The following is a 26,227-nucleotide window of genomic DNA, read 5'->3' on the forward strand; positions in this document are numbered from 1 at the left end:
CCTGCCTCTGGGAGTTCTCCCTTGCTGTTCTCTCTTTGGGAAACACTCTTCCCTGCTTTTGACAAGGCTGGCTCCTTCTCATGCCTTGGGCTCAGCTTACGGGGCCCCTTCTCAGCCCTCTGTCTCAACAGGTAGACTTGGCCCTATTAGTCTCCTTCGTCTCACCCTGCTTGTTTGTTGTCTTCATAGTTTGTGATTATACATTTATTTGCTTGTGCACCTTGTGCAAAGTCTCTTCCTAGATGAAACAGGAGCTTTGTAAATTCAAGGCATATACCTGTCTCGTTCATTGCAGTCTTCCAGCCTGGACCATCTGGCACATAGTAAGTAGTCAGTAAATATTTGTCGAATGAATGAGTGAATGAACAAATGATGTGGTCAGAACTGCAGGAAAAGATCTTCTCTGGCAGAAGGGCAGTAGTTGAATTAGAGAAGATGACTGGGGCATAGCCAGAGAGGAGGGAAGGACCACTCTGATTTACTGGGTAAAATCGTTAGTAGAGGCTGGAGATGAGTCTCACAGTGGAGGAGAAGGGCATCCAGGGAACTGAAGACATCGCAAAGGCACTGTGGTGTAGCAGAAAGAACAAGAATGTAATGAAGTCAGAATTCCTGTGTTTTAATTCCAGCTCTATCACCAGCTGTGTGGTGCTGGGTAAGTTTCTTAACCTCTTTGTGCCTAAGTTTCAGCATCTGTCAAGCGGCACCAACACCTTAGGAGTGTATGTACCTTAAAGGGTTATGTGGATTCAAGGCCACATAAGCCCAGAACTGGCCCCCACTTGTGGGCTGACAGTCAACACCAAAATGGGGATTATAATTCAATTGGAATCAATAAGACTAAGAGGCTGCTCTGCCTTGACCCACCTCTACAGTCTCTACAAGGCAAGGGAGGCTTTCGAGGAGATGAGCTTTTGAATTCTTGGTTTCCACAGAAATAGCCTCCAAGGCGGAGCCCCTGGTTTTCAGCAGATGATTTCTTTGTAACTCAGCTGCTGGTGGGTAGGTGGGTGGTGCCACGGGCTGCTCTTTTCCTGAATGAACAGCTGTGCCCTCTCGTCTTTGTCGAGAATAATCATAACACTACTTCAAACCTCAGCCCAGCCTCCTTCATTCATGGCTCCCCGGCTGCCTGGCAGCCGCAGCACATGTTCGCCAGCTGGCGGGGCGGGGAGGGCCTCAGAGACCGGAGGCTGGATGTGAAGGGACAGGTCAGGCCCTTGGCCCTTGCCTTGGCCTTGTCCGCAGCAGACCAAGCCGCAGCCTCCTCAGAACTGGCCTTTGAGGCCCTGCCTCCCAGCCTGCAGGCTCATACCCTACCTCTCCCTTCCCTCACCCCTTCCAGCCACACCAGCCTCCTTCCCAGTCCTCTGTCACGCCAAAGCTCACTCCCACCTGAGGGCCTTCTAACACACCGTCCCCTCTTCCCACAATTCTCTCTAGATGGTGGCAAGGCCAGATACTTCTTGTCACTTGGGGCTCAGCTTAAGCGTCATCTCCTCAGAGGGGTCCTCCCTGGCCACTCCCTTCCGCTGGCTCGTAATCCACCGCCCAGCCACCAACAGCCCAAGGCTGAAACTCTACCAACTCAGGAGCCGCGGGAGAAGAGCCTGCCAGGCATTCCAGCCCAAGGCCTGACTCTGGTTCTGATTGGCCCGGCCTGGGCCAGGCGTCCTGTGGACCAAGACACGGGAGAGAGGAGTCCCCAGGTGAAAGCAGGGAGGCATTTCCCCCCAGAAGGGATAGCGGGTGGTGGGCAGGGAAAATCACAGGTGTCCACCCTGGCCCCAGCCCTTCTCCAGAAGAACAAGTGGGTGAGTGTGAAAATCATGGGTCCAGAGCCTGGGGCCCAGGCCCCTGGCCCATCTCTCTGTCACTTCTGAGCCAGGTGACACAATCTGTCCAGCCTGTTTCCTCACCCAGGTAAACCTCCCAGAGTTGTTATAAGAAACAGGTGGGATGACGCCTGGGCGGGCACTTTGGAAACTATTATTATCTTTGGAAGAGATGGAGGCAGAGAGGAAGAGGAGGAGTTAAAGGGGGGATGGGGTCCTCTGCGCAGGGGCCTCAGGTAACAACAGCTGACGTGTATCACCATCTCTCTTGCAGAATCAGAAATCTGATTGTTCTGGGACGTACTGGAAGGGCAAGGATAAGTGGTCACATTTGTTCAAATACCCCTCTAACCAGATAAGGAATGCAGGCAAGTCACTCATCCTACCCGAGCCACTCTTTCCTCACCAGCAAAATCCAGATGATGATAATACATTGCTGGATTGTCCTGAGCTTTAAATGAGGGCAAAGCAGGTTGCCTGACAGGTGGGGTGCCCTCAATGCCTCTTACTAGCTATTTTTATTAGGTATTTATATCTTTCTTAATTGTCTCCTTTAAAACTCCCCACTCCTTTTTTTTTTAATAAGGCTTCTTTTGAAAATGCCATGCTGTGTCAGCAGTACTAAAGATATGTGAGGGACAGACTTCCTTCTTTCCAAGCCGAGGCTGAGGAGAAGGGACGGGAAGAGGGAAGAGGAACCAGTTTGTAGGGGCCTCTTGCAGCCAGGCCGGAGCTTGTACAGGGGCTGCACTGGGGCCTCCTGCCGCCAGGCCAGGGCTTGTACAGGGGCTGCACTGGGGCCTCCAACAGCCCCCTCAGAAAGGGCCTCCTTCCTTACTTTACACAGTGTGTGGAGGACCAGAGTCACAAGAGACTTGCCCAAGGTCACCCAGCTTGGAAGCACTGGGGCTGAGACTCACATCCAGGGCATCTGGAGAGCTTCCCAGGCTGTGGTGCTTGTGTGTGTGTGTGTGTGTGTGTGTGTGTGTGTGTGTATGTGTGAAGCAAACGTTCACTCTTCAATTCAGTTCAATTCACTAGAAATAGCTCAAGGGCCTGCTGTGGGCCAGATGGAGGAAGAGATGGGTTCCTGCGACCTACCCACGTGGGTTCACTCACGAGGATCTCAGAGCCAAGTGAGGGACAGACCAGTGGAGGGCAGGAGACGCGAGAGGGTACAGAGGGGAGAGGGAGGTCTGAGAGTCCCTGGGACCCTGCTGTGGCCTCCATTCTCCCAGACTCACCCCCCACCCCGCGCCCCCCCCACCCCACACGCACACTCACTCACCACCCCACTTGCTCCCTCACTGCCAGGAATGCAGGCTGTCCCCGGCTCTTCCTCCTCTGCATTCCTCAGCAATGGCTCCCACCTGGCAGGGCAAATTATACCCTGGCCTGGCAATAAAAGCCACTTTCCAGAAAAAGAAGCTTTAGGGCCCTGAGAGACGCAGCTAACTCTCTCGCACTGCCTGCGTCTGACTCAGGAGGTGGCGCCGGGGCCAGAGGAGACGGGGCCCTGTGTCCCTTTAAGCAGGGAGTACAAATTCCCATCCCGGTCCCTCCCTCCTGCTCTTCCTGACGTCAGGAGGAAGGCGTGTGTGAGTGAGTGAGGGGCCCAAGGTGCCGCATGCTCTCTCTCACACACACACACACACACACACACACACACAGCACATCTTTCAGACCCATCCCCTGCTCATCAGCTCCAAGCGCGCGAGAGAGGCTGAGTCTGAAGCCGGCTGCAGGAGGCAGTGCCAGGACCTCAGCTGCCAGGGAGAGGTAAGGGGCTAGACTGTGCGGGCACACCGAGGGCACACTGGAAGCTGGCTCTGGCAGGGGCGAAGGAGGGAGGCGCGACTTGGGGGCTCTGGGAAGGTGGGCACCTCCCCTGGGGCTGGTTCAGCCCCGTTCAGTTTACAGAAGAGGGGCAGGCGGCTGAGCACATGAGCCCACCGGGCCATCCCGCCGCCTGCCCTCCCTCTCCCTGGCCCCCAGGGGAAGCTGAGGCTGTGTGGCTCCCTGTGAGAGGGTGTGTGTGTGTGTGTGTGTGTCTGGGACTTGTGTCTGGCTCAAGAAGCAGAGAGCAGCAGACACCTGCCAAGCCGCAGCCTCCTGTCTGGGAACCAGGGGGAGAGAAATGACTGGAGAAATCATTGTGCTCCTACCAGACACTGAAAAGAGAGTGCAGCAGGGAGCAAAACAGGTCTTTCCCCTTGGAATCTGGGGCTGGGGGTCGGGAGGGACCGTCTGGGGCAGGCAGACAGTTGGACCTGGAGCAGCTGTCTCATCCTGACTCTATTTCTTCCCCGATGTGATGGGGGATAATTGTGTTAATTGGCTTGGAGAGGTGGCTCCATGTTATTATCTTCCCCTTTGCCTCAGAGCCAACCCCACCAGGAACTCTTGCCTCTCCTAAGGCCACTCCTCTCCCTTGCCCACTGGTCTGGCTCTAACCTCCACCCTTGCCAGGACGCAGCCCCTGGAGGGCAGGGGTGATAAGCCAGGGGCTGCTGGGTCCCCTGCCGTGGGATTCAGGGACTCAGGCAGCCTTGGTTAGTGCCAAGTCCCTCAGTGGCTTGACCCTGGCACAAGGAGTCCAGGCGGAGATAAGGGGTGATGCTGGCACCCAGAAGGGAGACAGCAGGTTCCTGCCAATCTGCCAGCCTGCAGACTCTTCCCAGGCAGAGGGGAGGGAGACGCGGAGCGAGAACAATAATAAATACAGAGTGTGAACTGCTGCATCCGCTGGGGCTGGGGGAGGGGAAGAGGAAGTGTGCCCGGGTGGAGGGTGGGCAACCTCTCTGAGAGCCTGGCATTGTGCCCGCCTGGATGTGCTCCAGTGGAGACCTCTCCCTGGGAAGGGGCTGTCTCCAGCCCCCTGGGGGATGGGGAGCCAGTTCCCCAAAACTGACTCCATCCCGGAGGCCTCTGGGTCCTCCAAATTCTGGATATTTCCTCCTCCCAGCCTCCTACCCCACCTCCCCCCACCATTTCTTTTCAGTCTTTTCCAAAAACATCTATTTCCCCGTATCTGCCCCGCCCCTCTGGCTCTGTCTGACCCTCCTCCAAAAAAAAAAACAAAGACAGGTGTAAGCAGGAACCGGCCCACAGGGGCCTGGGAGAGGTCAGGGGACAATCTTGGCCACAGAGGTTTCTCCCAGGCCTGGAGAGAGATGGATGGGCAATGTTCACAGAAGTCCACTGGCCATGGAGGGGGCCTCCCTAGGGGGGACTGGGGGGTCCCACACAGCTGGCTGGTGGGGAGGGGACACCTGCAGGCTGGTCTAGAGTGGCACCAGCAGAGGGAGCTCAGGGCTTAGCTGAGCTGGTCACATCCACTGGTAACAACCAGCAAAACCACGACCCAGAGCCTGGTGGGAAGAGGGCTTGGGGCAATTCAGACCTTTGTCCATGCAGAGCATTAAGATGGGAGGCAAAAAGCAATGGGAGTGGGGAGCTCTTCCCCTGCCCCAAAGCCAGTGAAATGATGGTCACCAGGATGAGTGGCACGGCACGCTGGAAAGCTCATGGGCTTTGGGGTTATATTGATTTGAATGCAAGCTCGGCCAGTCTAAATGTGACTTTGACCAGTCCATACCTCTTCCTAGGGGGACTCAGGATGGGAAAGCAACTTGCCCCGGGTCACACAGCCCGGCGGAGCTGGGATGTGAGCATGGATCTCGTGGTGCCCATCCTGGCATCCCTACCCCCACTAATGCCCAGGAAGCCCAAAGGGCTTAATCATAGCAGCCCCCCAGGGCAGCTTGGGGACATGACAAGGAGGAGAGTTAAAGGGTCTCAATTAAGCTCAAGTATTGGCCGGGGCAGCGGCCCCCCCCCTCAATACACACACACACACACACACACACACGCAAACACGCTGTGGGAGAGGGAAAGAACCAGGTTTAATTAGGTCACCTCCAGCTGCTAGAGCAGCTTTGGCACTGATGTATTTTAAGGAGTGTCTGGGAGGCTGGGAGAGGGGGAGGGGCCGGGGAAGTGCCAGCTTCCCTCTGGTGGTTCTGAGGCTGTTTCCTCACCCTCCTCTGGCCCATCACAGACAAGACCTCAAAGTTCAGAAAGCCCTTCCACCATCACCCTGTGTTCCCTGTCCTTCCCCTTTCTAAGCCACCATACCCATTCCTCCCCCTCTCTGTTCCTCCACAATGGGGCCTTGGGCTGGGATCTTTTTATTGAGGGAGTTGCTTTTAAGCTTGCTGTAGTTGACAAGTGACTCACCCAAGGTCATGGTCTGAGTCAGCACAAAGCCAGAAATAGAACCCCAAGCCCTGCTCTTCCTTCTCCAGGGGAGGCAGGAGCTTTCAGGGACCTGCTGCTCCTCCCTCCCCACCTCCCACCCGAGGCCTTTCTGCGCCGCCCCCCAAAACATCTCCAGGGTGCGGAAGTGCTGGCCCACAGGCTGCGTGACCCCAGCAAGACTCTTCACCTCTCTGGGCCTCAGTTTACTCCTCTGAAGAACAGGGTTAATAACAGGAATTATCATGTAGGTTTGTTGTGAGGAACAAATGAGGAAACAGGGCAAAGGGTTTGGCATACCACTTGGCACACGGTTAATAATCAATCGATGGTGGCTGTGATCTTTTTCTTTTTTAAACTCACTACTTGAAATTTGTTTTGTTTTTTTTTTTTAAATAAATTTATAAATTTATTATTTATTTATTTTTGGCTGTGTTGGGTCTTCATGGTTGTGCGTGGGCTTTCTCTAGTTGAGGCTAGCAGGGGCTACTCTTTGTTGCAGCGCACAGGCTTCTCATTGCGGTGGCTTCTCTTGTTGCGGAGCACAGGCTCTAGGCGCGCGGGCTTCAGTAGTTGCAGCACGCGGGCTCAGTAGCTGTGGCTCGTGGGCTCCAGAGCATAGACTCAGTAGTTGTGGAGCACGGGCTTAGTTGTGGAGCACGGGCTCAGTTGCTCCGCGGCATGTGGGATCTTCCCGGACCAGGGATCAAATCCATGTCCCCTGCATTGGCAGGCGGATTCTTAACCACTGCGCCACCAGGGAAGTCCCCGTGGCTGTGATCTTGTCGTATCAGTACTAACCACCCTATGTTCTACTTGTGTATCTGCTACCCCCAGTGGACTGGGGCCCTCTAAGGGCAGGGCTGGCTCCTCTCCTGTTTGTTGTCCCAGAGCCTGGCAATCATATTCAGTGACGTGTGTGCTTCTGACAACCTCAGAGGAGAGTTGGAGTGACCCTCATGAGTCATCTGGACCAATGATGATTCATGTAGCTGAGGAGAAAATTGAGGCCCAGAGAAGGGCAGGTGCTTGCCCCAGGTCACACAGCCCTGGGTGGCTGAGCCAGCTTGCTTTCCCTGATCTGCCCAGAAGGAGAGGGATTCGCTTGGTCAACAGAGGACTCTGAGGGCCATCTCCTGCCCCGTTCTTTGTGGGGGAGCTGATAATTGGAGGAGCCCCAACACCAGGTTGATGGCCACCTGCTGTCAGGGCTGAGTCACCATTCACAGCCCCGTGAAGCTGTATCACTACCTTGCCTAGGGTTATCTCTGAACAGCCCTGATGTTTTGTTTTCAGCTCCCCTGGCCCTTTTGTCTGTGGAACTGCTGGGGTTTGATCTTCTTGCAGGGAAATGAAGAGGATCTTGGCTGGCAGGGTCAGAACCAAAACACTCACAGGTGGACCACTGACACAGCTCCTCAGCTCCCCTCATAACCTGGACAGGGTGCTACGATTTGCCCTATTGGACAGATGGGGAAACTGAGGCTCAGAGAAGGAGGGTCACTCAGCTAGAACACTGTAGAGCCAGGATTCAATCCTGGGCCCTCTGTGTCCTGAGCTGTCCTCTTGCCCTCCAACTGCTAGTTCTGAAAGGCATTATTCCAGGCCAGAGATGCCCCCAGATGGGCACACCGAATTCCTCGGGAGCTAGGATTTAGCTCTGTTTGAGTTGAAACACATGTTCTACAGACACATCTATTTCTCTGCTTTCGGAGTTTATTTCCCCTTTCTCAGGGAAAGTTCTTTTGGGAAAACTTCAGCCTTGTCTTGGCTGAACCAGGAACAGAATTTATCCTCGCAGGAAAGCACCATTTGCTTTCAGACAAATCTGGCCTCTGTCACTTACCTGCTGTGTGACTTTGGGCAAGTCACTTAACCTCTCTGATCTTCAGCTTCCTCGTATGTAAAATGGAAACAATTGTAATTTCAACCTTTGAGGGCAACTGGGAAATTTAAAAATGGAAAATAATTTCTGTAAAGACTTTTTAAAAAAAAATTATTTTATTTATTTATTTTTGGATCTGTTGGGTCTTCGTTGCTGTGTGCGGGCTTCTCATTGCAGTGGCTTCTCTTGTTGCAGAGCACAGGCTCTAGGCGCACGGGCTCAGTAGTTGCAGCATGCAGTCTCAGTAGTTGTAGTCCACAGGCTTAGCTGCTCCGCAGCATGTGGGATCTTCCTGGACCAGGGCTCAAACCCGTGTCCCCTGCATTGGCAGGCTGATTCTTAACCACTGCGCCACCAGGGAAGTCCTGTAAAGACTTTTTGTAAACACTGTGTATAGCATTCAGACAATAAAAGCCCTGTCTTCACTTGCCCCCTTCTGTGGCAATATTCTGGAGAAAGGGTTTGAACTGGAGGCTTGCTCTGCACCCCCTTGTTCCGTTCTCCCTAGTCTCCCAGGCTGCCCTGCACTGTGCAGTTCCTTCAAGTCCAGGGCTCTGGCAGGGACCAGAGAGCGTAAGACTCTGTCCAAGGTCACACAGCAAGTCAGTAGCAATGCAGGGGCTGAACCCAGGACTCTTGACTTCCCACTCCAAGGTTCCAGAGTCAGATTCCCCTGGTTCAAGTCCTGGCTCAGACATTAATTGCTGTGTGGCCTTGAGTGAGTGACAGCCTCTCTGAGCCTCAGTTTCCTCATCTGCAAAATGGGGTCATAATAGCACCAGCCTTAAAGGACTATTGCAGGAACTAAATGAAAGGAGAAGCTATGAGGGGCAGCGCAGGGACCTAGTGTGTGGGTGAGTCCTTGGGGAAACAGGGAAGATGGGCATAAAGGGTGGCTTTGGCTGGCGGGTCTCTCCTTCCGCCCACTCCCTCTCCCCTCCATGCCCAACTTAGCCACTCTGTCCGGAAGGAGCAACCTCTCACCCAGCACCCACCCAGCGCTTCCCCCATTCCATCCCATGTCATCCTCACTGAAGCTCTCGGAGGAGGGATTCTTGTAATCCCCATTTTCCAGAAGAGGAAGGAGAGAGGGGAGATCGCAGAGCAGCGCTCTTGGCACTTGTGGGGGCTACTTCGTCTGCCCCTCCAGCCCCAACTCCTGCCCGAAGGTCAACTCCCCGCCTTCTCCCTGGGAGCCCCTCTGGGTAGGTGGGGTTGTGGGCTGGGAGCTAGAGGGGATGAATGTCTGTTGCTGCTGTTATTCCATCCCCTTCTCCTCCCCCTCTGCTGCCTGGCCCATTTGGGGGAAGGGAAGGAGGGGGGCTGCCCTCAACCCTAACCCTGGAAAATCAGTGCCTCTTTCCCCTTCCCCACTGCCCGCTTTGCATGAGACCTGGGAGCCACGCTCACTCAGTCTTGGGTCTGGAGGCCTGGCTGGCCAGAGCAGGGCCCAGCTCAGCTGCATCTCCCTGGTAACCACCGTGGGCTGCCTCTGCCCCTCCCCCACCTCCTTCCCTCCCCTCCACCCGCCATGACCTCCCAGCACAGGCTGTCACCGCCAAGCACAATACCAGGCCTGGGAAAACTGTGCAGTGGGCAGGCCACACCGCCCTGCTTCCTGGAGAAAGGGAGGCCGAGCTTCTCTCCCTGCCACCGGCCACCCTCACCCAGTTAGGGAAGCAGGCACCCAGGGCTGTTACGCAGGGCCTGTCATCTCCTGCTTTCCTGGCTGTGTCATCTTGGGTAGCTTTGTTGCCTGTCTTCCTTTTTGGTAACAGCTTTATTGGATATCATTCCCACACCATATAATTCATCCGCTTAAGATGGACAAGTCAACGGCTTTTAGTATATTTACAGAGTTGTGCAACATCACTGTAGTCAATTTTAGGACATTTTCATCACCCCCAAAAGAAACCCTGTACCCATTAGCAGTCACTACTCATTCTCCTTCCCCCTCCCCAAAACCTGGAACCACTAATCTACTTCCTGTCTCTATGGGTCTGCCTATTCTGGACGTTTCACACGCATGGAATCACGAAATACATGGTCTTTCGTGACTGGCTTCTTCCACTTAGCATCATGATTTCAAGGTTCACGGTTTCAAGGCTCAGCTGTAATGTAACATGTATCGGTACTTCATTTCTTCTTATGGCTGAATGATACTCTACTTTATGGTTAACCACATTTTGTTTATCCATTTATCTGTTGTTGGACCCTTGGGTGGTTTCCACTTTGAGGCTTTTATGAATAATGCTGCCATGGACATTCATGTGCAAGCTTTTCTGTGACTGCTTCAGTTTTCTTCTTTCTAAAATGGGGACATGGGAATTCCCTGGCAGTCCAGTGGTTAGGACTCCATGCTTTCACTGCCGAGGGCCCGGGTTCGATCCCTGGTTGGGGAACTAAGATCCCACAAGCCATGGGGCGGCACAGCCAATAAATATATAAATAAATAAATAAAATAAAATAGGGATAAAAATGCTAAACCTGGCCCATCTCTGCCTCCTCAAGTGGGCTCAGAGAGAAAAACTGCACGTCAGCATGAGGGGCTGTGAGGGGCCATTCTCACCCCACCCCCGGCAGTTCTCCTGGCTGGAGGGGATATGTGGGGGGCTTGCTGGGGAGGAGGGAGGCTGCATCTCCACCCCCAGGGATGGCAGAGCCAGCTCGTCACCTTGACCCAGAAAAGTCCCACTTGCTATGTGACCTTGAACAGTGGCCAGGAGACCTGCTCCAATGAGGGGGGGTTGAATGGGGTGACCCCTCGGCTCTTCTAGTCCATGCAGGGTTCTGGAGTCCTAAACTCTTCCCTGGGGGGCGGGGCAGGGTGGAGATGGAGGCCAGAAAGAGACTTAGTTCAGGGATTCACCTCTGGCCCCAAGGCCTTTGGGTGAAGTGGGGGGGGGAGTGAAGGAATGGGGGTGAGGAGGTGGAGAACTCGTCACCCTCACTCTTATATGACCATGGACAATGGGCACTTCTTTGTATCCCCCCCCCCCCTTAGCCAAGCCTCACCTTAGCCTGTGAGGCAGGGCTTATCAGCTCCATTATACAGATGAGGAAGCTGAGGCCAGTGGAAGTGCTACCCAAGTCCACGGCTAACACGCAGCGGAGCTGGAGCTCTCCTGGTCCAGGCGTCCTGCCTGGCCCCACCGTGGCAGGCCGCCTGCCCCAGGCTCAATCGACAGCTAGCGTCTCTTGGAGCTCAAGACTTTCCAACCCCTGGGGAGGGGGAGGGGGGGTGAGTGCATGGGTGGGGGAACTACATTCTCTTCCTCTACAGAGAAAAATATAGGATGAATTTTTTTAAGGTCATCCAGGCACTGAGCTGTTGACTGGGGAATTTCTATTGATTAGCACTGATAATAGCAATTTATTGGGTACCTACAAGATGCCAGATGCCGTCACACACACTAAATCATTGAATCTTCAGCAACCAGGGGAATTCCCTGGTGGTCCAGTGATTAGGACACGGCTTTTCACTACCATGGACCTGGGTTCAATCCCTGGTCCGGGAACTAAGATCCCACAAGCTGTGTGGTGTGACCAAAAAACAAAAACCTCAGCAGCCTTGCATGGTAAGCATTCTCAACCTCATTTTAGAGAGGGGGAACCTGGGGCTCAGGAAAAATCTCCAACATTCCTAAGAGCTCACCATGCCCTGGTCCTGTTCTAAGCATGTAGAAAGTCATTTAATCCTCACAGCAACCTCTCTGCGAAATAAGAACCAACATTATCCCCATTTTACAGAGCAGGAAACCAAGTCAAAGTTATGAGTGTTGACCAAGGCTGCACAGCTGGTAGGTAGAGGAGCCAGGATTCAAACCCAGACCTTTTGGGTCCACATTCGCCCACATTCCCACCTGCCATGTTGGAACTGTTGAGTGGCTTGCTTGAGGTCACCAAGTTACAGGTGACAAAGCTGAGATTCAGATCCAGGTCTGTGGATTTGAAACTGCTAGCAGTTGTGCCACACTGTGTCCCGGATCAATGGCCACTTTACCCATCCCACCTCTTAGGGCCCCAAGTTAAAGAATTGAACTTCAAGCTGGAAGGATTTTTGATAAGTCTCGGTCAGCTTGGATCACCATTAACAAAATACCCCAGACTGGGGGCTTAAACAAGACATTTACTTCTTACAGCTCTGGAGACTAAAAGTCCGAGATCAGTGTGCCAGCATGGTCTGGCTCTGTCTGGGGAGAGCTCTCGTCCTAACTTGTAGACCACCCCCTTCTGGCTGTGTCCTCACAAGGCAGGGAGAAAGGAGGCAAGCTCTGGGTGGGGGGATGTCTGTTCTTCTAAGGACACTAATCCCATCATGGGGCCCCACCCTCCTGACCTCATCTAAACCTAGTTACCTCCCAAATGCCCCATCTCCATCTCCCTATCACATTGGAGGGGTTAGGATTTCAACATGTGAATTTTAGGGGAACACAATTCAGCCCACAGCAAGGTTCTATGACCATTTTGTCTTTCTGGGGAGGATATTGAGTCAGGCAGGTGCTGTGAGTGGCCTGAACTCACTCTGTCAGGAGTAGCAGGCAGGCCCAGCCCTCCAGACTTGTGTCCAGAAGCTGCACACCCTGGACCACACTCACCTGTACCTCTTTCTCCCCCTTCCAGACGGAGCCTGTGGCTGGTGAGGCCGCCGAGCAGGGCCAGGCCGGGCCCTGCCCGCAAGGACGCCCAAGCCCTTCACCGGCCCCTGCTCCTGGGAGCCCACCAGGCTCTCCCCCTGGCTCCGCCATGACTTCGGAGCCCACACCACCCCCGGTTGTGCCCCCGCTCCACTCCCCCAAGTCCCCTGTCTGGCCCACCTTCCCGTTCCACCGGGAGGGCAGCAGGGTCTGGGAGCGAGGCTGTGTCTCATCTCGGGACCTGCCCAGTCCTCTGCCCACCAAACGGACCAGGACGTATTCAGCGTGAGTACCTGCCCCTCGCCCAGGCTCTGGTGGTCCTTCCCCAGGACAGCGCTCCAGTCGGGGCTGCCCAGCTCCCATCCTCCTCCATCCCGTTGTCCTCACCCGAGGACAGGGCAGCTGTGTAAGGACCTTCCAGTAACTGCTAGCATTCATTCATTCCACAAAGCTGTATTGAGCTCCCGACCAGGGGATCCAGTGATGAATAAGGCAAAGTCTCAGCCTGCAAGGTGCTTACAATCCAGAGGGAATTTGTCCACCATTCACTACACCTGGTCGGGTTGGGCGTGAGGACCCAATGTTGGGCATCAGGGAAGATGTCCTAGCTGGGTTTGGAAGATGTATCAGGTGAAGAAGGAAGCTGGGTGCTCCCGGTGGATGAAACAGCCTGGGCAAAAGCAGAGGCATGGGGTGGACCTTTGGAGAGAGGCGGGCAGGCTGGACAGAGACCAGTCCCGGGTCTTCGGGGTAGGTCACGGGGTGGAGTCAAATTGGGGAAGGGTTTTGTGGGAGCCATAGGGAGGCTGACATGGTTTGGTCAAAGGAGGGGTTTTTGATGGCAAGTGCTGATTGTCCCATGTCCAACCCAAGACCAGGAACAGAGCAGATGCTTAATAAATGATGAATGAATGGATGAATGACAAATAAGTGAACAGGATGGATACTGCTGCTTCAGGAGGTAGTGAGCTCCTCGTTCTGGGAGTTATTCAAGCCTAGGCTGTACATTCTTCACTTCGAAATCTTACAACAGGAATCCATGTAACCTCAGGAGGGGAGGGTCTTGTACAGAGAGAGGGGCACTGGCTGGGAGTCAGGAGACCCACTTGCTGTGCACCCTGAGAGAGCCAGTTCCCCTCTCTGGGCCTCAGTCTCCTTATTGTCCAATGGGATGATGAGAGGACTGAACTAGTCTCTATGGGTGGTTTCTGGCCTGGGGAGGGTTCTCCACAGCGCTGAGGCAGGCCCCGCAGACGGGGCCCGGGAGAGCTGTGGGGGTCCAGGGAGGGGGTCCCCAGCCCACAGTTCCAATACCCCTACCATATCTTCAGGACAGCTCGTGCCTCGGCTGGCCCCGTGTTCAAGGGCGTCTGTAAGCAGTTCTCACGCTCACAGGGCCACGGCTTCATCACCCCGGAGAACGGGTCAGAGGACATCTTCGTGCATGTGTCTGAGTGAGTCCCTCCCCGTTCCCCGTTGTTGGCTGGGACCCTGCTGCAGTTTCCTAGCAGTGCCTCCAGAATGCTCCCTAGGCCTCTCCCCTCACTGGCTGAAGTCTGTGTTCCTGGCACCTTTCTCCTCTCATAGGGCCTCCAGGGGCATGGGTGGAGGAGGGCTGGGGCCAGATGGAGAGGGGGCACTCAGACCCCAGAAGCCCTGGGAACCACTGCCTGAGTCCTGGGATCCTGTTCCCGCATCACAGGGGCTGAGAGGGCTGGGTCTTTCAGCCTGGAGGGAAGCTAGGAGGTGGGAGGTGGTCTAGGCCTGGCCCCCAGCCCTAATGCCAGGCGTGACCTGTGGAGTCATTGAGCCCTAAGCCTTGGGAACCTCCCTGAGCCCTTTTGCATCTCACTTTGTAGCGTGGCGAGGGGCTGTTTATGATTCCCATTTTACAGATTAGAGAACCGAGGCTCTGAGAAGGGAGGCTGGCTCAGACTCCCTGGCCTAACTAGGCCCAGGGCTAGGCTGCCCTCAGGCCAGACCACAGGGGGCATCCAGGGAGGGGGCCTGCTCCTGGGCTGACACCCCCTCCCCCCCACCAGCATCGAGGGGGAGTACGTGCCAGTGGAAGGCGACGAGGTGACCTACAAGATGTGCCCTATCCCGCCCAAGAACCAGAAGTTCCAAGCCGTGGAGGTGGTGCTCACCCAGCTGGCTCCACACATTCCCCACGAGACGTGGTCCGGCCAGGTCGTGGGCTCCTAGGCTGGCTGGCCCCGTGCTAGCCGCCAGGCGGGGCGGGGGGGAGCCACACAGGGTAGATGGGCAGCAGCCAGCTCCACGCCCCACGGCACTGGCTAAGCCAGTCCCCCGGGGGGCCTCGGTGTGCACTGGTCTGTCTGTCTGTGCTTGTGGACGTGAGTGCTTGTGGACGTGAGTGCGTGCCTCCATCCACCCCGTGACTGTTGTGTGAGTTGGACCGGGTGGGAGGCCACCAGACCTGCCTTCCCTGCTTTTCACTCTCTCTCCTTCCTCCCCTCCCTGCCACATACGCACAGGACCCTCTTGCCCTCTTAACACCCATCTGCGTGTCCACTGAGCCTCTGAGGGCCTGCGTCAGGCCTGGGCTGGGAGTCAGGGCAGCAGTGGGCCCTGTCCCCCGTACCAGCTGGCTCCCCTTGCCTCTGCTCCAGGCCTGGCCCCGGGGGCCAGACTCTGCTTGTGCTACTCACACACACACACACCCTCCCCCGGGGCTGGGGTCTCCCACTGTGACCTGGATCCCTCCCCTCAGAAGCCAGGCCACTGAGTGCTTTGGGGGAGCCTCCAGGCCTCTTGCCGGGGAAGAGGGTGAAACCTGGGGGCAGAAAGGCCACCCCCTCGCACCCCCCATGGCCAAGGCCCAGCCTTCCCTCCTTCCTGCTCTCTCTCAGCACACTTGAGGCAGGAAAGAGGGGCCTGGGGGCAGAAGGCAGTTTTGGGGGCTCCTGTTTTGCTGGCCAGCCCCTCCTCCTCAGCCTGGCAGTGGCTCTGGGAACCCCAAACTGAGGCTGTGTCCACTTCCCTGGGCCTCGCTGAGCCTTGCTGCCTCCCCTCCCCGCTGGGGAGGCAAAGGTCTGCAGAGGGGTGGGGGCACGGCTCCCCCGGCTTGGATGGAGCCATCCCCTTTGCCCTGACTCACAAACCCCACTGATGCTCTGCCCGTGCCCAGCCATCATGGCCGCTGAGGACCCAGCGATGGACGAACACACATCCCCTCAGGCGCGCCAGCCACAAGAATAGCTCTCAGCCTGGGAGACCACCAGCCCTGCAGCCCCCCTTGCTGGACCCTCTTCTCCCAAAGCCATGAGATAGTGGCTCCCACTGGCCACCAACAGGCCAGTGGCTAAGGTGTGGTCCCTGTCTTGTCCATCCCTTAAGATGTGTGGTATCCCTCTTCCTTTTGGGCCAGGATGTGTTTGTGTGCATTCACTCCTGGGCAAGAGGTTGGCCTGGCCTGGGAGGTCAGGAAGGAGGGGCTCTACCTCCATCCCACCCCCACTTCCCACCACACTCCCCTCCAGAGAGCACATCACCTGATGGGGGAAGAAATGGGGTTCAAGGGAGGACCTGCCAGGGAGTGATCCTTATGAAACCCAGTCTGAGTAAAACAGATGCCAAGGATGTGGGGGTCAGTGACTGTCTAGGAGGATCCTCAGCCCTGTAGGTGCCCCAAGGCCCCAGGGGAGACACCAGCTGAGGTATGTGTATCTCACCCCTGTCGCCAGCACAGAGGCTGGAAGACCAGAGCTGCTAAGATGCGGTGGCCAGCCCCCTAAAACTCAGAATGGCCCAGCCTGACCCCCACGTTGAGCTGGGGCTACTCTAGCAAGGCCTGAGGCCTTTCCCCTGAGGAACAAGGCTCCCTGGCTTCCTTGGCGTTAGGTTAACTCTTGGGAGCCCCCAAGACACCCTCGCCTCACACACACCGGGAGTAGCCCCCCGCTTTAGGCACCAACCAGGAAGCAGGCTGTGGTAACGTCAGCCCTGGGGCCGCCCCACAGTGTCCAGTCAGACCTCCTGAGACCCCCAGCCACCTGGACTCCCCCATCCTTCCTCACACTGGCAATAAACCCTCAACTGTGACTCAACCTGGCCCATAGCTGCCTGTCTGTCTGGGTCCCAGGGGAAGGGGCTGGGGGAGGACACCCCAAACAGCCCTTGTTTGGGGCTTCAATGGCCCACCCTCCTCGACTGCATCAGATTCCCTGTGTGGCCTGGGGCAAGTCCCTGCCATCTGTGCCTGTTTCCTCATCTGCAAAGGCGGGGCTGTAACAGCGTCTGTGACTGGGGCCAAACAGCCATTCAGACTCCACACCTTGTTCCACGAAGTTTAGTATACGTGAGATCAAGTTCTCACAAGTATGCACCTTCCCCACTGCTCTGCGCCCCATCTAGGGCAGGGAAGCAGCGCGGGCTCTGTCTCGTACCAACACTCGCACACGCTTCCCGCGCAGACAGAAACCTGTTCTGTCCAGAAGTACGAGCAGCAGCTGCAGCCAGGGCCATCGGGGTGGAGGACGGGAGCCAGGCCCGCCAAGAGCTGACCAGCTGGGGGTGGCTGTCCGAACAGACCCTGGGCCCACTGAGGTGGGCCTTCAGCAGGTAACGTGAGGCAGGTGTCCTGGGCCAGAGGAGGGGCCCTGGCGCCCCCCCAACACCAGGGCCAGGGGCTCTCTTAGGCCCGGGCAGAGCTCTCTGGAAGTCCCAAGGGGCAGGTGTGGGCCCTGGTCACACCTCATGGGCTGTCTCTGGGAAAAAGATCTCACGGCATCGCTGCACCGTGTCCTGCGGGGACACCACACTGTGGCCAACAGTCCGGGGGTCTGTGTAGATCTCAAAGTCGTTCCCACCCTGCACACAGAGGAAGGGCAGTGAAGGCATATGTACGCACGTGGTGCCTGGAGGAGGTGCCCAGGTTTGGGGCCCAACACCCACTCCGGCATGGGGTCCCCTCCCCACACCGGCTCCTACACAGCTGCCCCTCCTCCTGCTGCCTCAGAACCGCCAGGAGGCCCACCTCCTTCATCAGATCTGCCCTGACTTGCTGTGTGACAGGGGGCAAGTGTCCAGCCAGCTCTGGGCCCCAGCCTTCCAATCTGTGTAATGGGGCTGGTGAGCACCGGCTGTTCTCTGGGAGTTTCCCAGGAGGTCTGTTCTGTCACCCCGTGTCCTGGCCTCGATCTGGAGGTGACTTGGGGTGTGGGGGACCTGGGCTGAGCCTGAGCCACACTTACGGGGCTGGTCTCGTTCCCAAAGAAGTGGATGGTGTCGAAGCAGTCCTGGTCCAGGCTGTCCAGGCAGTAGCGCTTGTCCCAGCCCTCAGGGAAGACGTCAAAACTGATCATGCCTCCTGTGGGGATGGGAGTGAGGGTGGCAGACGAGGCTAGCAGAGGGGCGGCTCATGGCGACCTTGGGCAAGGCCCTTCGTTCATTCATTCATTCATTCAACAACCCCAGGGTGCCTACTGAGCACCAGGCACAGGGCATGGACAGAATCAGGATCCTCACGGGAGTTACGACCCAGGTGGGAGAAATGGGTGGTAAGTGACCAGACCACCTTTCAGATCATGTAAGTCAAGGAAGGGGGCAGGGCGCGGGGGAGGGAAGCTCCCCAGACGGTGTGGTCAGGGGAGAGCTCTCCAAGAAGGTGACATTGAGCTGGACCTGAGCCAGAGTGGCAGTTGCCAGGGAATGATACAATCCCCAAGGCAGGAAAGGGCGTGGAGTGTCCCAGTGACACAGAAAGCTGGGAAAGGGCAGCAGCACAGGCATGCGGGGCCCTGGGGTGCAGGGAGGGGGCCTGGGTTTCATGAGGAGTGAGAAGGAGCCTCTGAAGGGCTCTAAGCAGGGGTATGACAGGGTCTGTTTTTCCATAAGGATCCCTCTGGCCACTGTAGGGGGTGGACTGTAGGGGGAGGTGGTGGTGGGAGACGCTTTGGTTTTTGACCTGAGCAACTGGGTGGGAGGTGTGGGTTGCCTGGGTTTAGGTGGGGAAGCCTCGGGGGGCTGGAGTTCCTGCCTGTTTTGGCTCAGTTTGCCCTTGCTGTGCCCGGAGGGCTGGGAGGGGTTTCTAAAGATGCTGGGGGGTGCAGCCTGGCCTTGGGAGTGAGGCCCTGGGGTGGGCTCATGTACCAGACCTTTCAGGCCCTCCAAGGGGTTGACGTACCTCGGGAGAACCTCAGTCCTTTGCCGGCAAACTCTGTTTTCAGGGCTTCCACAAACTTCTCCCGGATCTTCTCCTTCTGCAGAAGGGGAGAGAGCAGACTGAGGTTCTGTGGGCTGCTGTGGGCCAGGCCCTGGGCTGAGCACACAATGCATGTGAGCTCACTGAGTCTTCCAGGTGGATATCATGGCTCCCCCCACCCCCACTTTACAGATGAGGAAACTGAGGCTCAGAGAGGAGCTATGCCTTGTTCAAGGTCACCCAGCCTCAGTGGCAGAGCCAGGGCCTGAATCCCAAAGGCCTGTAACTGAACTCAGTGCCAGATCCTGCCAGTGGGGTACGGGCGGGGTATCCTGAAGGAGGCCTTGGAGCAGAGGCTCGAGGAGGAAGGTTGAAGGGATGGGACAGTCTGAGTCCCAAGTCACAGTGTCCACCTCAGGGCAGGGCTCAGCCCTGTCAGCTTCGCCCAGTCCGTAGGGCTGAAGGAGAGTAAAGCATTTATATTAGATCTGCACTGGTGAAGGGTACACAGGAGATCAGAAGGTTCACGTCCCTCTCCAGTATCAGAAGAGGGCAAAACAAGACCCAAAAGACAAGAGAAGACCCTGGGGGTTGTGGGAAGAGTCAGCGTGTCCTGTCTCATTACAGCTCATGAGATGGGAACTGTGATTATCCCCACTTTACGGATGAGAAAACAGAGGCACATAGTAGTGAAGCCACTTTTCCAGGTAACTGGGCAAGTAGGAGGTGGAACTGGGTTTAGAAACCTGGGTGGCCTGAGAAAGGGCCACCTCTCAATATGTGCGTGGGAGGAGGTTCTCAGCCAGTGGTCCATCTTAACCACTCCACAAGAAAAGTCTCCATGCCTGCGGGCACTGCCTACCCGAAGCCTTGGGGCACAGGGTGGGAATGGGGATGAGCTAGGACATCATTGCAAGTCCCACCCAGCCTCAGGGAAACATCAGAGGGCAGCAGGCGGAGGCCCAAGTTCAAATCTTTGGGCGGCAACTAATTCCCTATGTGACCTTGGGTAAGCCACTTCCTCTCTCTGAGCCTGTTTCCTCATTCATAACATGGGTATAATATCATCTATTTCATTCATTCAGAAAGTATTTCTCAAGCAGTTGTGTCAGGCATGTACTGGGCCCGGTGGATCCAGCAGTGAACAGCCACAGAAACCCCAGCCCTTAGGGAGCTTACAGCTTCAGCTGGGGAGACAGAAAATAACCAAGATTTAAAAATAGGTGATACAGTGGATTAGAGGGTGGTGATGCCTGCTTGGGAGGAAATAAAACAGAGGAGAAGATCAGCAGGTACAAGGGGGTGCAATGTGTCGTGTAATGCTCGGGGAAGGTGACACTGAGAAGGTGACACCTGAGCGGATGTGAAGGAGGTGAGAAGGCACAGCCCTGAAGTAGGAAACTGTCTGCTATCTCTAGAATCAGCAAGGAGGACATGGCTGGAGCAGAGAGAGCAGGGGGAGAGCAGAAGGGCAGGTCAGTGGGAAGGACAGAGATGGGCCGGCGTGAAAAGGCTTGGTGGACTGGCTCCATCCCTGAAAGGGAGGGGGTACATGGTGGGGATGATGAGCAAAACGCAAGTCAAGGTTCAGCGGGGGTAGCACATCCAAAGGCGACAGGGACCTTGGTGTGTTCCAAGAACAGAGGCACAGGGAGAAGGCTGAAGAGGGAGCCCTGAGCCAGGCAGACCCCTCGGGGCTCAGGACACCGCCGGAGGCAGCTGGGACATTGTCCCGTTGGCAAGCTGACCCATGGAAGGACTGTAAGCGGGGAGTGGATGGGGGCAGATAGATGTGCTTCAGAAGCTTCTCAGTGGCACTGCTGGAGAACTGACTGGCAGGGCTTTATGGCAGGGGGTGGAGGCACACACAGAGGCGAAGGGATCTGAGACCAACTCTGGAGGCTGAAACCCTAGACGTTACTTCTGGACTTGATGGGGGTGGGCAGGTGGAAATGATGCCCTAGGTGTTGCTCAGGTAAGTAGGTGGCCGGTGGTGCTGGTCACCAAGGGAGGGAAGCCAGCAGTGCTGGAAAGACGCAGAGGTGCCTACAACCATGGCACATGGTAGGTATCCAAAAGGGTACTGGTTGAATCAGAACACCCACCCCCACCCCCCAATCCTTTTCAATGATGAGAAAATAAAGGCTCAGAGAGGCTGAGTGACTGAGGTCCTATAGCCTAAGGTTGCACAGTTGGTGGCACCTTGTCCAGTTCGGAGAACTCGATTCGCTCCTCCAGGGTGCAGCTCCGGCCAATGGGCGAGATGTTCAGCATGCCATTCCGGAACTCGATGAAGGTTCCACTGGTGGGGAGGGGGCGGGTGGGAGGGCGGAGAGCCAGAGAGAAGGAGAAGGGCCCTGAATTCAAATCCAGCCCCACCTGGACATCAGGGGGCACAAGAAGCCACCCACAGGCAAGTCAGGGCCCATCTGAGAGACCTGCCCCTTTCCTCACTCAGGCCCAGGAGGAGCAGGACACAGGCTGGGTGGGACCTCACCGCTTCTTGGGCAGTCTGAGCAGAGCCATGTAGCGGAGGCAGAAGTTGATCAAGTCCTGCAGGAGTTCCTCCCCCAGGTGGTTCTGGATGGTCTGGGCAAGGGACACAGGGCTCTGAGTGTGGTGGGCACAGCGCTGCTCCCCGCCGCCCAGGACAGAAGCCACCAAGGGACTGTTCCACTGTGGAAAAGGGTCCTAAGGCCCCAGGGAAGGGGGGCACTGACCTGCTTGGAGAGCAGTCGTCCATGCTTATACTGCACCGTCCCGTTCTCAGCAAACACATAATCAAACTTCTCAATGACTTCAGGGCCATGTAGAGGCCAGGGGGGAAAGAAAGAGAGTGAGACCAGGTACCCAGAGCCAAGCAGAGAGATGAAACCCACACCCCTTAGTCTGGCATTCAAAGCACACTTGTTCCATCCAGAACCTGCTTTTCCAGCCTCCTCGCCTTCTGCAGCTTGGTTTTTTCTGAACAAGCACACAAGCCAGTGTGCTTCGCTCTGGGCCTTTGCTCATGCAGCTCCTTCTGCCTGGGATGCCCTCCCCCTTCACTTCTTCTCCAAGATCCAGCTCCCTCCTCTGGAAGCCCTCCAGGACTTCCCGGCAGTGGACGTCATTTCTGCTTTGCGCTCTCACAGCCCCTCTGTATGGGGACTTCCCTTTCGTTTTACAACTTCCATCACTGTGCTATCAAGACTGGCTGCAAGGGGAGTTTTTGGCTCTAACTGCCACAAGAAGTGGCTGGAGCACAGGAGGAGGCTGCTGCAGGGTCAGGTGGGAGGTGACCACCTGCACTATGGTGGGGCCATGGAGATGGAGACATGGACACAGGGAGACATTTTGGACTTGCTGATGGAATAAACGAGGAGGAGGGGAAAAGGGAAAAGTCAAGGAAGTCTCTGGTTTGAGGAACTGGAGGCATTTGCCTCAACTGAGCTGAAACCGGGAACTCAGCTGAGAAAAGGGGCTCTGGGTCCACACAACTTCCTGGGTGACTTCAGAATCCTCCTCTGTTAAATGGGGTAATCATACCCACCTTAAAGCGCGGTTGTGAGGATTAAATGAAAAGAAGTTAACACAAGGTCATTTTCAACAAATGGTAGCCATTACTGATTAGGCCCATTTTAAAGATGAGGAAATCAAGACTCAGCAGGGAGAACTGAGAACATAAACTATGTAAGGTCAGGATTCTGTCTGCTTTGTTCCCTGCTGTTTCTCCAAAGCCCAGCACAGTGCCGGGCACATAGTAGGTGCTCATCAAATGTTTGTTGAATCACTGAAGGAAACACCTGGCTGTTCACTCTGCTTCCTTTGCCCCACAGAAGCAGAACTGGGTCTTTGAAGGCACATTGCTCCAGGGATCTCACGAACTCCCCCCTCCTTCCACCCCCACCCCGAATGTGGAACTGGCTCTGGTTGCTCCTCTTACCTTCGTCTCCCTCTCCCAGCTGCTCAGCAATCTTAGAGTAGTCAGAGCCGCCCACCACACCGATCTGCACCCTTCTTCGCAGCTTCTGCAGGAAGGCAGCCACCTCAGGGTCGATTTTCTGCAGGGGGGCAGGGAAGCACAGCATTCTGTCCGCACGTCTGGGACCTCCACTTAGACGTTACTCAGTGCTCAGAATCTTGGGAGCCCATGTTCCACCCAGATCTGAGGCAGGTCAAGGTTTAGAACCCAGATCTCCAAATTAGATGCACTTGGGTTCAAACTCTGGCTCAAGTCCCTCAATACCAGGATGACCTGAGCAAATGGCTCTGCCTTTCTTTGCCTTAGTTGTCCCATCTATAAAATGGGGATCATAATAACAACCATGTGGAGTAGCAACCATGTCACTGTTAAGGATTAAATGAGATAGTGCTTGGAAATGAATGAACAGTTAACTAGTGACTAATCACTTGAAAAGATTCCCCACCAAGGAAATGTAAACTCATGAGTTATAATCCATGTTTTCAAACATTCAGCTATTCAAAGCTGACAATATCTAGGGTGGACATAGGGGAAACAGGCACTCTCATATGTTGCTGGTGAGAGTGTAAATTGGTGCAGTCACTTTGGAGGGTAATTTGGCAAAATCTATTAAAACTTTAAATGCAAATACCCTGTCACACAGAATTGCCCAGGTGTATATGGATGTTCATTGGGATGGTTTATAACAGTGAAAAACTGCAAATAAGCTAGTCAGTCGGAGCATGGCACACACCTGCTCTGAAATTCTATACTGTGGTTACACAGAATAAAGCAGGGCTGTGCTTCCAACATGAGAGAGCCCCAAGACATGCTGTTAATTGTCAAAAGCAAGTTGCAGAAAGGCACACACAGTATGATGCCACTTACTAAAAACAAACGCACACAAAAAACCTTAGAACTTTGGGGATGGGGCTGGGCCTGGGATCCTGAGTAGTCAGAGGGGACTTTACCCTCCTCTGTTATGTTTCCATCCTTTACAAGAGAATGTCTTCGTAAATACGTGTACAATTAAAAATTAACTTTTTAAAAGTGCTAAGGACAGATCCAGGTGGGCGGACAGCATTGACACTCTGTTCTTGTTTATGCTATTAGGTTAGGGGAGCTAAGGGTCAGAGGGAGGTGTAGGGGCTGTTCCTAGACTCTGCTACCCTCCCTCCAATGTCTTCTTCCTCCCAGCCCTGAGGACCCTGGGAGCTGCTGGAAGGCCAGGTGGCCTGATTGCTTCCTGTGCCCCCAGGGCCCTCACATAGGGGAGGGGAGGCCAAGACCTGGGTTCCTATCAGCCTCTGCCCTGCAACCTAGACCTGCTGGCTCCCTGCTCTAGGAGATCCCTCAGTAGGTCCTAGTGGACCCAGACTGGAGGGCAAGAAAGAGGCCTGCTTATCCATGCACCCAGATGGTGAGGGTGGGTCTGGGGGTTCATCCTGAGTGAGATCCAGAGGGAGAAAGACAGTGTGTGGAGCAGAGGTTGGAGCATCAACAACCCAGTGAGATGTTTTTAGAAGGAAAACTGCACTCCCACCCATCCTGTACCACAATATCCCCATGGGACCAGACTAGCCACCGCCCCAATCTCCAGGTGGAAGGAGCCCCAAAACAGCCTAAATGGTACAGAAGCCCGCCATCCTTCCCTCGGAGAGGAGGCGGATGGGGATGGAAGGGGGGGAGAGGAGGGGAGGGGTTTGAGAAACTAAACGCAGGCCCAATCTTGCAAAGGTCAGGTGGGATGGCTCCGAGACCCCCTTGTCCCCCACCGATGGGGACCTAACGCTTGGGTGCGCTGAGTCTTGTATGGAACCCTAGGTTCAGACGCCAGCTTCGCGCTACCGGTGCGTCCTAGGGCTGAAATGGGGTGGGAGCCACGGCTGGGGAGGCGGGGGCGCCCCGGAGCCAGGCCTGGTGGGGTAGGGAGGGGACTAGGCCCCTGCTCGCAGCTTCCTCCCTCCAGAATCCGACCCACCCGCTCGCTCCCGGGCAGAACGTGGGCGCGGACGCTCGCGGGCTCTGACGTGGGGAACCGGGTTCCCATCACTCCCAGCAGAAGGCCCGGGGGTGTCAGGGGCTGGGTGTTGCCTCATCCCACACATGGTCCCGGGGGGCCTGGGGTCACGCCGCTGCAGGCCACACATTCGGCCTCCGGGTGTGCGCGTCACACTCCCGACGGGAGCTTCTGAACTTCGGGGCCCTACCTGGCGAGCCGGCGTGAGGGTGCCGTCCACGTCAAACAGGCAGAGGACGCGCTCCTTCCTGCGGGCGCCCTCAGCGGTGACCGCCATAGTTGCAACTCCCGGCGGCCAGCTGAGTCGAAGGATGCGGCCGCCGGAGCGGCTTTGGGAAGAGTCTAGACGGGGCGGGGCCTGGGAGGGGCGGGACCAGCAGGCCAGCCCGACCTCGCCAAACGAAGAAGGGGCGTGGTCAGGGCTTGATCTCGGAGGCAGGGGGTGGCACGGACGGGGCAGGGGCGGGGCCTGAGCTGACTCGGGAGGATAATTCTGAATGCACCAGACGGAGAAGGGGCGTGGCATAGGGAGGAGCAGAGCCCAGCAGGTACCGTCGGATTGTTCCAAACCAGACGGAGGCGGGGCGTGGGCCTGGGACCGGAAGTGAGGGATAGAACCCGGAAGAGAGGGGCGGGGCCAGAATTGGCCCTTGGCGGGATGAGTCCGATTGCTGCTGACCGAGAAGTGGTTGGACTGGGGCGGGGTCTCGAGCTCGCAGTGCCGAGTCCCTGGGGGGAGGGCGGGACTCAGCGTCCACAGCTGTCTCAGCGGCCATCAATCGCTCTAGGACTCACCGCCTCCCTGCTAATGCCTTTGACCTACAAATCTTGAGCTTTAAGAAATCTCCTAAAAAAAAAAAAAAAAAAAATCTCCTGATGGCCTTTTCTTAAGGCTCTGGACTTTGCCAAACGGCCTGCCCCGACCCTTACTCCTCCCGCTGTCATTCTGTCCACCACACAAAGCGCAGCTAACGGTTTACTTCCTTTAAGAAACCTTCCTGGGACTTCCCTGGCGGTGCAGTGATTAAGAATACTCTTGCCAAAAAAAAAAAAGAATCCACCTGCCAATGCAGAGGATATGGGTTAGAGCCCTGGTCCAGGAAGATCCCACAAGCTGCGGAGCAGCTAAGCCGGTGCGCCACAAATACTGAGCCCTTGCGCCACAACTACTGAAGCCCATGCGCCTAGAGCCCGTGCTCTGCAAGAAGAGAAGCCACCGCAATGAGAAGCCCGCGCACTGCAAGGAAGAGTAGCCCCCTCTCGCCCCAACTGGAGAAAGCCCGCGCACAGCAAGGAAGACCCAACGCAGGCAAAAATAAATAAATAAACAAATTCATAAAAAAAAGAAGCTTTCCTGGACACCTCTCTATTCACAACTGTTTAACCATCACGTTGACTTTGGAGTCAGTTCTAGGTGTCTTCCCAGCTTCACCAACCATGTGACTTTGGACAAGGCACTTCACCTCTCTGAGGCTTTGTGTCCC

The 26,227-nt window shown here is 56.0% G+C and overlaps 2 protein-coding genes across 4 annotated transcripts; one reads left to right on the forward strand and one right to left on the reverse strand.

Annotated features, from left to right (window-relative positions):
- The first annotated feature begins 3,288 nt into the window (after nucleotides 1–3,288).
- CSDC2 (cold shock domain containing C2) lies at nucleotides 3,289–16,679 on the forward strand. Of its 2 annotated transcripts, XM_068559845.1 has the most exons (4): nucleotides 3,289–3,614; nucleotides 12,601–12,899; nucleotides 13,946–14,068; nucleotides 14,657–16,679. In XM_068559845.1, exons 2-4 carry the CDS (start codon nucleotides 12,724–12,726, stop codon nucleotides 14,817–14,819), a joined length of 462 nt encoding a protein of 153 aa, XP_068415946.1. In that variant the 5' UTR covers nucleotides 3,289–3,614; nucleotides 12,601–12,723; the 3' UTR covers nucleotides 14,820–16,679. The 2 variants fall into 2 exon arrangements, with proteins under 2 accessions (XP_068415946.1, XP_068415947.1); XM_068559846.1 differs by lacking the exon at nucleotides 3,289–3,614 and having other exon boundaries at nucleotides 12,530–12,899.
- PMM1 (phosphomannomutase 1) lies at nucleotides 8,112–25,097 on the reverse strand. Of its 2 annotated transcripts, none has more exons than XM_068559843.1 (8): nucleotides 24,934–25,097; nucleotides 22,706–22,823; nucleotides 21,501–21,577; nucleotides 21,278–21,369; nucleotides 20,983–21,082; nucleotides 18,763–18,838; nucleotides 17,831–17,946; nucleotides 8,112–8,342 (listed from the first exon to the last, which is right to left on the reverse strand). In XM_068559843.1, exons 1-8 carry the CDS (start codon nucleotides 25,018–25,020, stop codon nucleotides 8,241–8,243), a joined length of 768 nt encoding a protein of 255 aa, XP_068415944.1. In that variant the 5' UTR covers nucleotides 25,021–25,097; the 3' UTR covers nucleotides 8,112–8,240. The 2 variants fall into 2 exon arrangements, with proteins under 2 accessions (XP_068415944.1, XP_068415943.1); XM_068559842.1 differs by lacking the exon at nucleotides 8,112–8,342 and adding an exon at nucleotides 16,913–17,447 and having other exon boundaries at nucleotides 24,934–25,093.
- Between the last annotated feature and the right edge of the window lie 1,130 nt (nucleotides 25,098–26,227).

Source organism: Eschrichtius robustus, chromosome 13 (genome assembly GCF_028021215.1).
Source record: "Eschrichtius robustus isolate mEscRob2 chromosome 13, mEscRob2.pri, whole genome shotgun sequence".
Lineage (NCBI taxonomy): Eukaryota > Metazoa > Chordata > Mammalia > Artiodactyla > Eschrichtiidae > Eschrichtius > Eschrichtius robustus.

Excerpts from the sequence above, each read along its gene's own strand:
- PMM1 (XM_068559842.1), bottom strand. The coding sequence starts at position 25,020 with ATGGCGGTCACCGCTGAGGGCGCCCGCAGGAAGGAGCGCGTCCTCTGC. Across the intron at positions 21,370-21,500 it reads GACGACTGCTCTCCAAGCAG|ACCATCCAGAACCACCTGGG; the intron begins GTCAGTGCCCCC and ends TCCCTTGCCCAG. Across the intron at positions 18,839-20,982 it reads AGTTCTCCGAACTGGACAAG|AAGGAGAAGATCCGGGAGAA; the intron begins GTGCCACCAACT and ends CCCCTTCTGCAG.
- CSDC2 (XM_068559845.1), top strand. The coding sequence starts at position 12,724 with ATGACTTCGGAGCCCACACCACCCCCGGTTGTGCCCCCGCTCCACTCC. Across the intron at positions 12,900-13,945 it reads CGGACCAGGACGTATTCAGC|GACAGCTCGTGCCTCGGCTG; the intron begins GTGAGTACCTGC and ends CCATATCTTCAG. Across the intron at positions 14,069-14,656 it reads ATCTTCGTGCATGTGTCTGA|CATCGAGGGGGAGTACGTGC; the intron begins GTGAGTCCCTCC and ends CCCCCCCACCAG.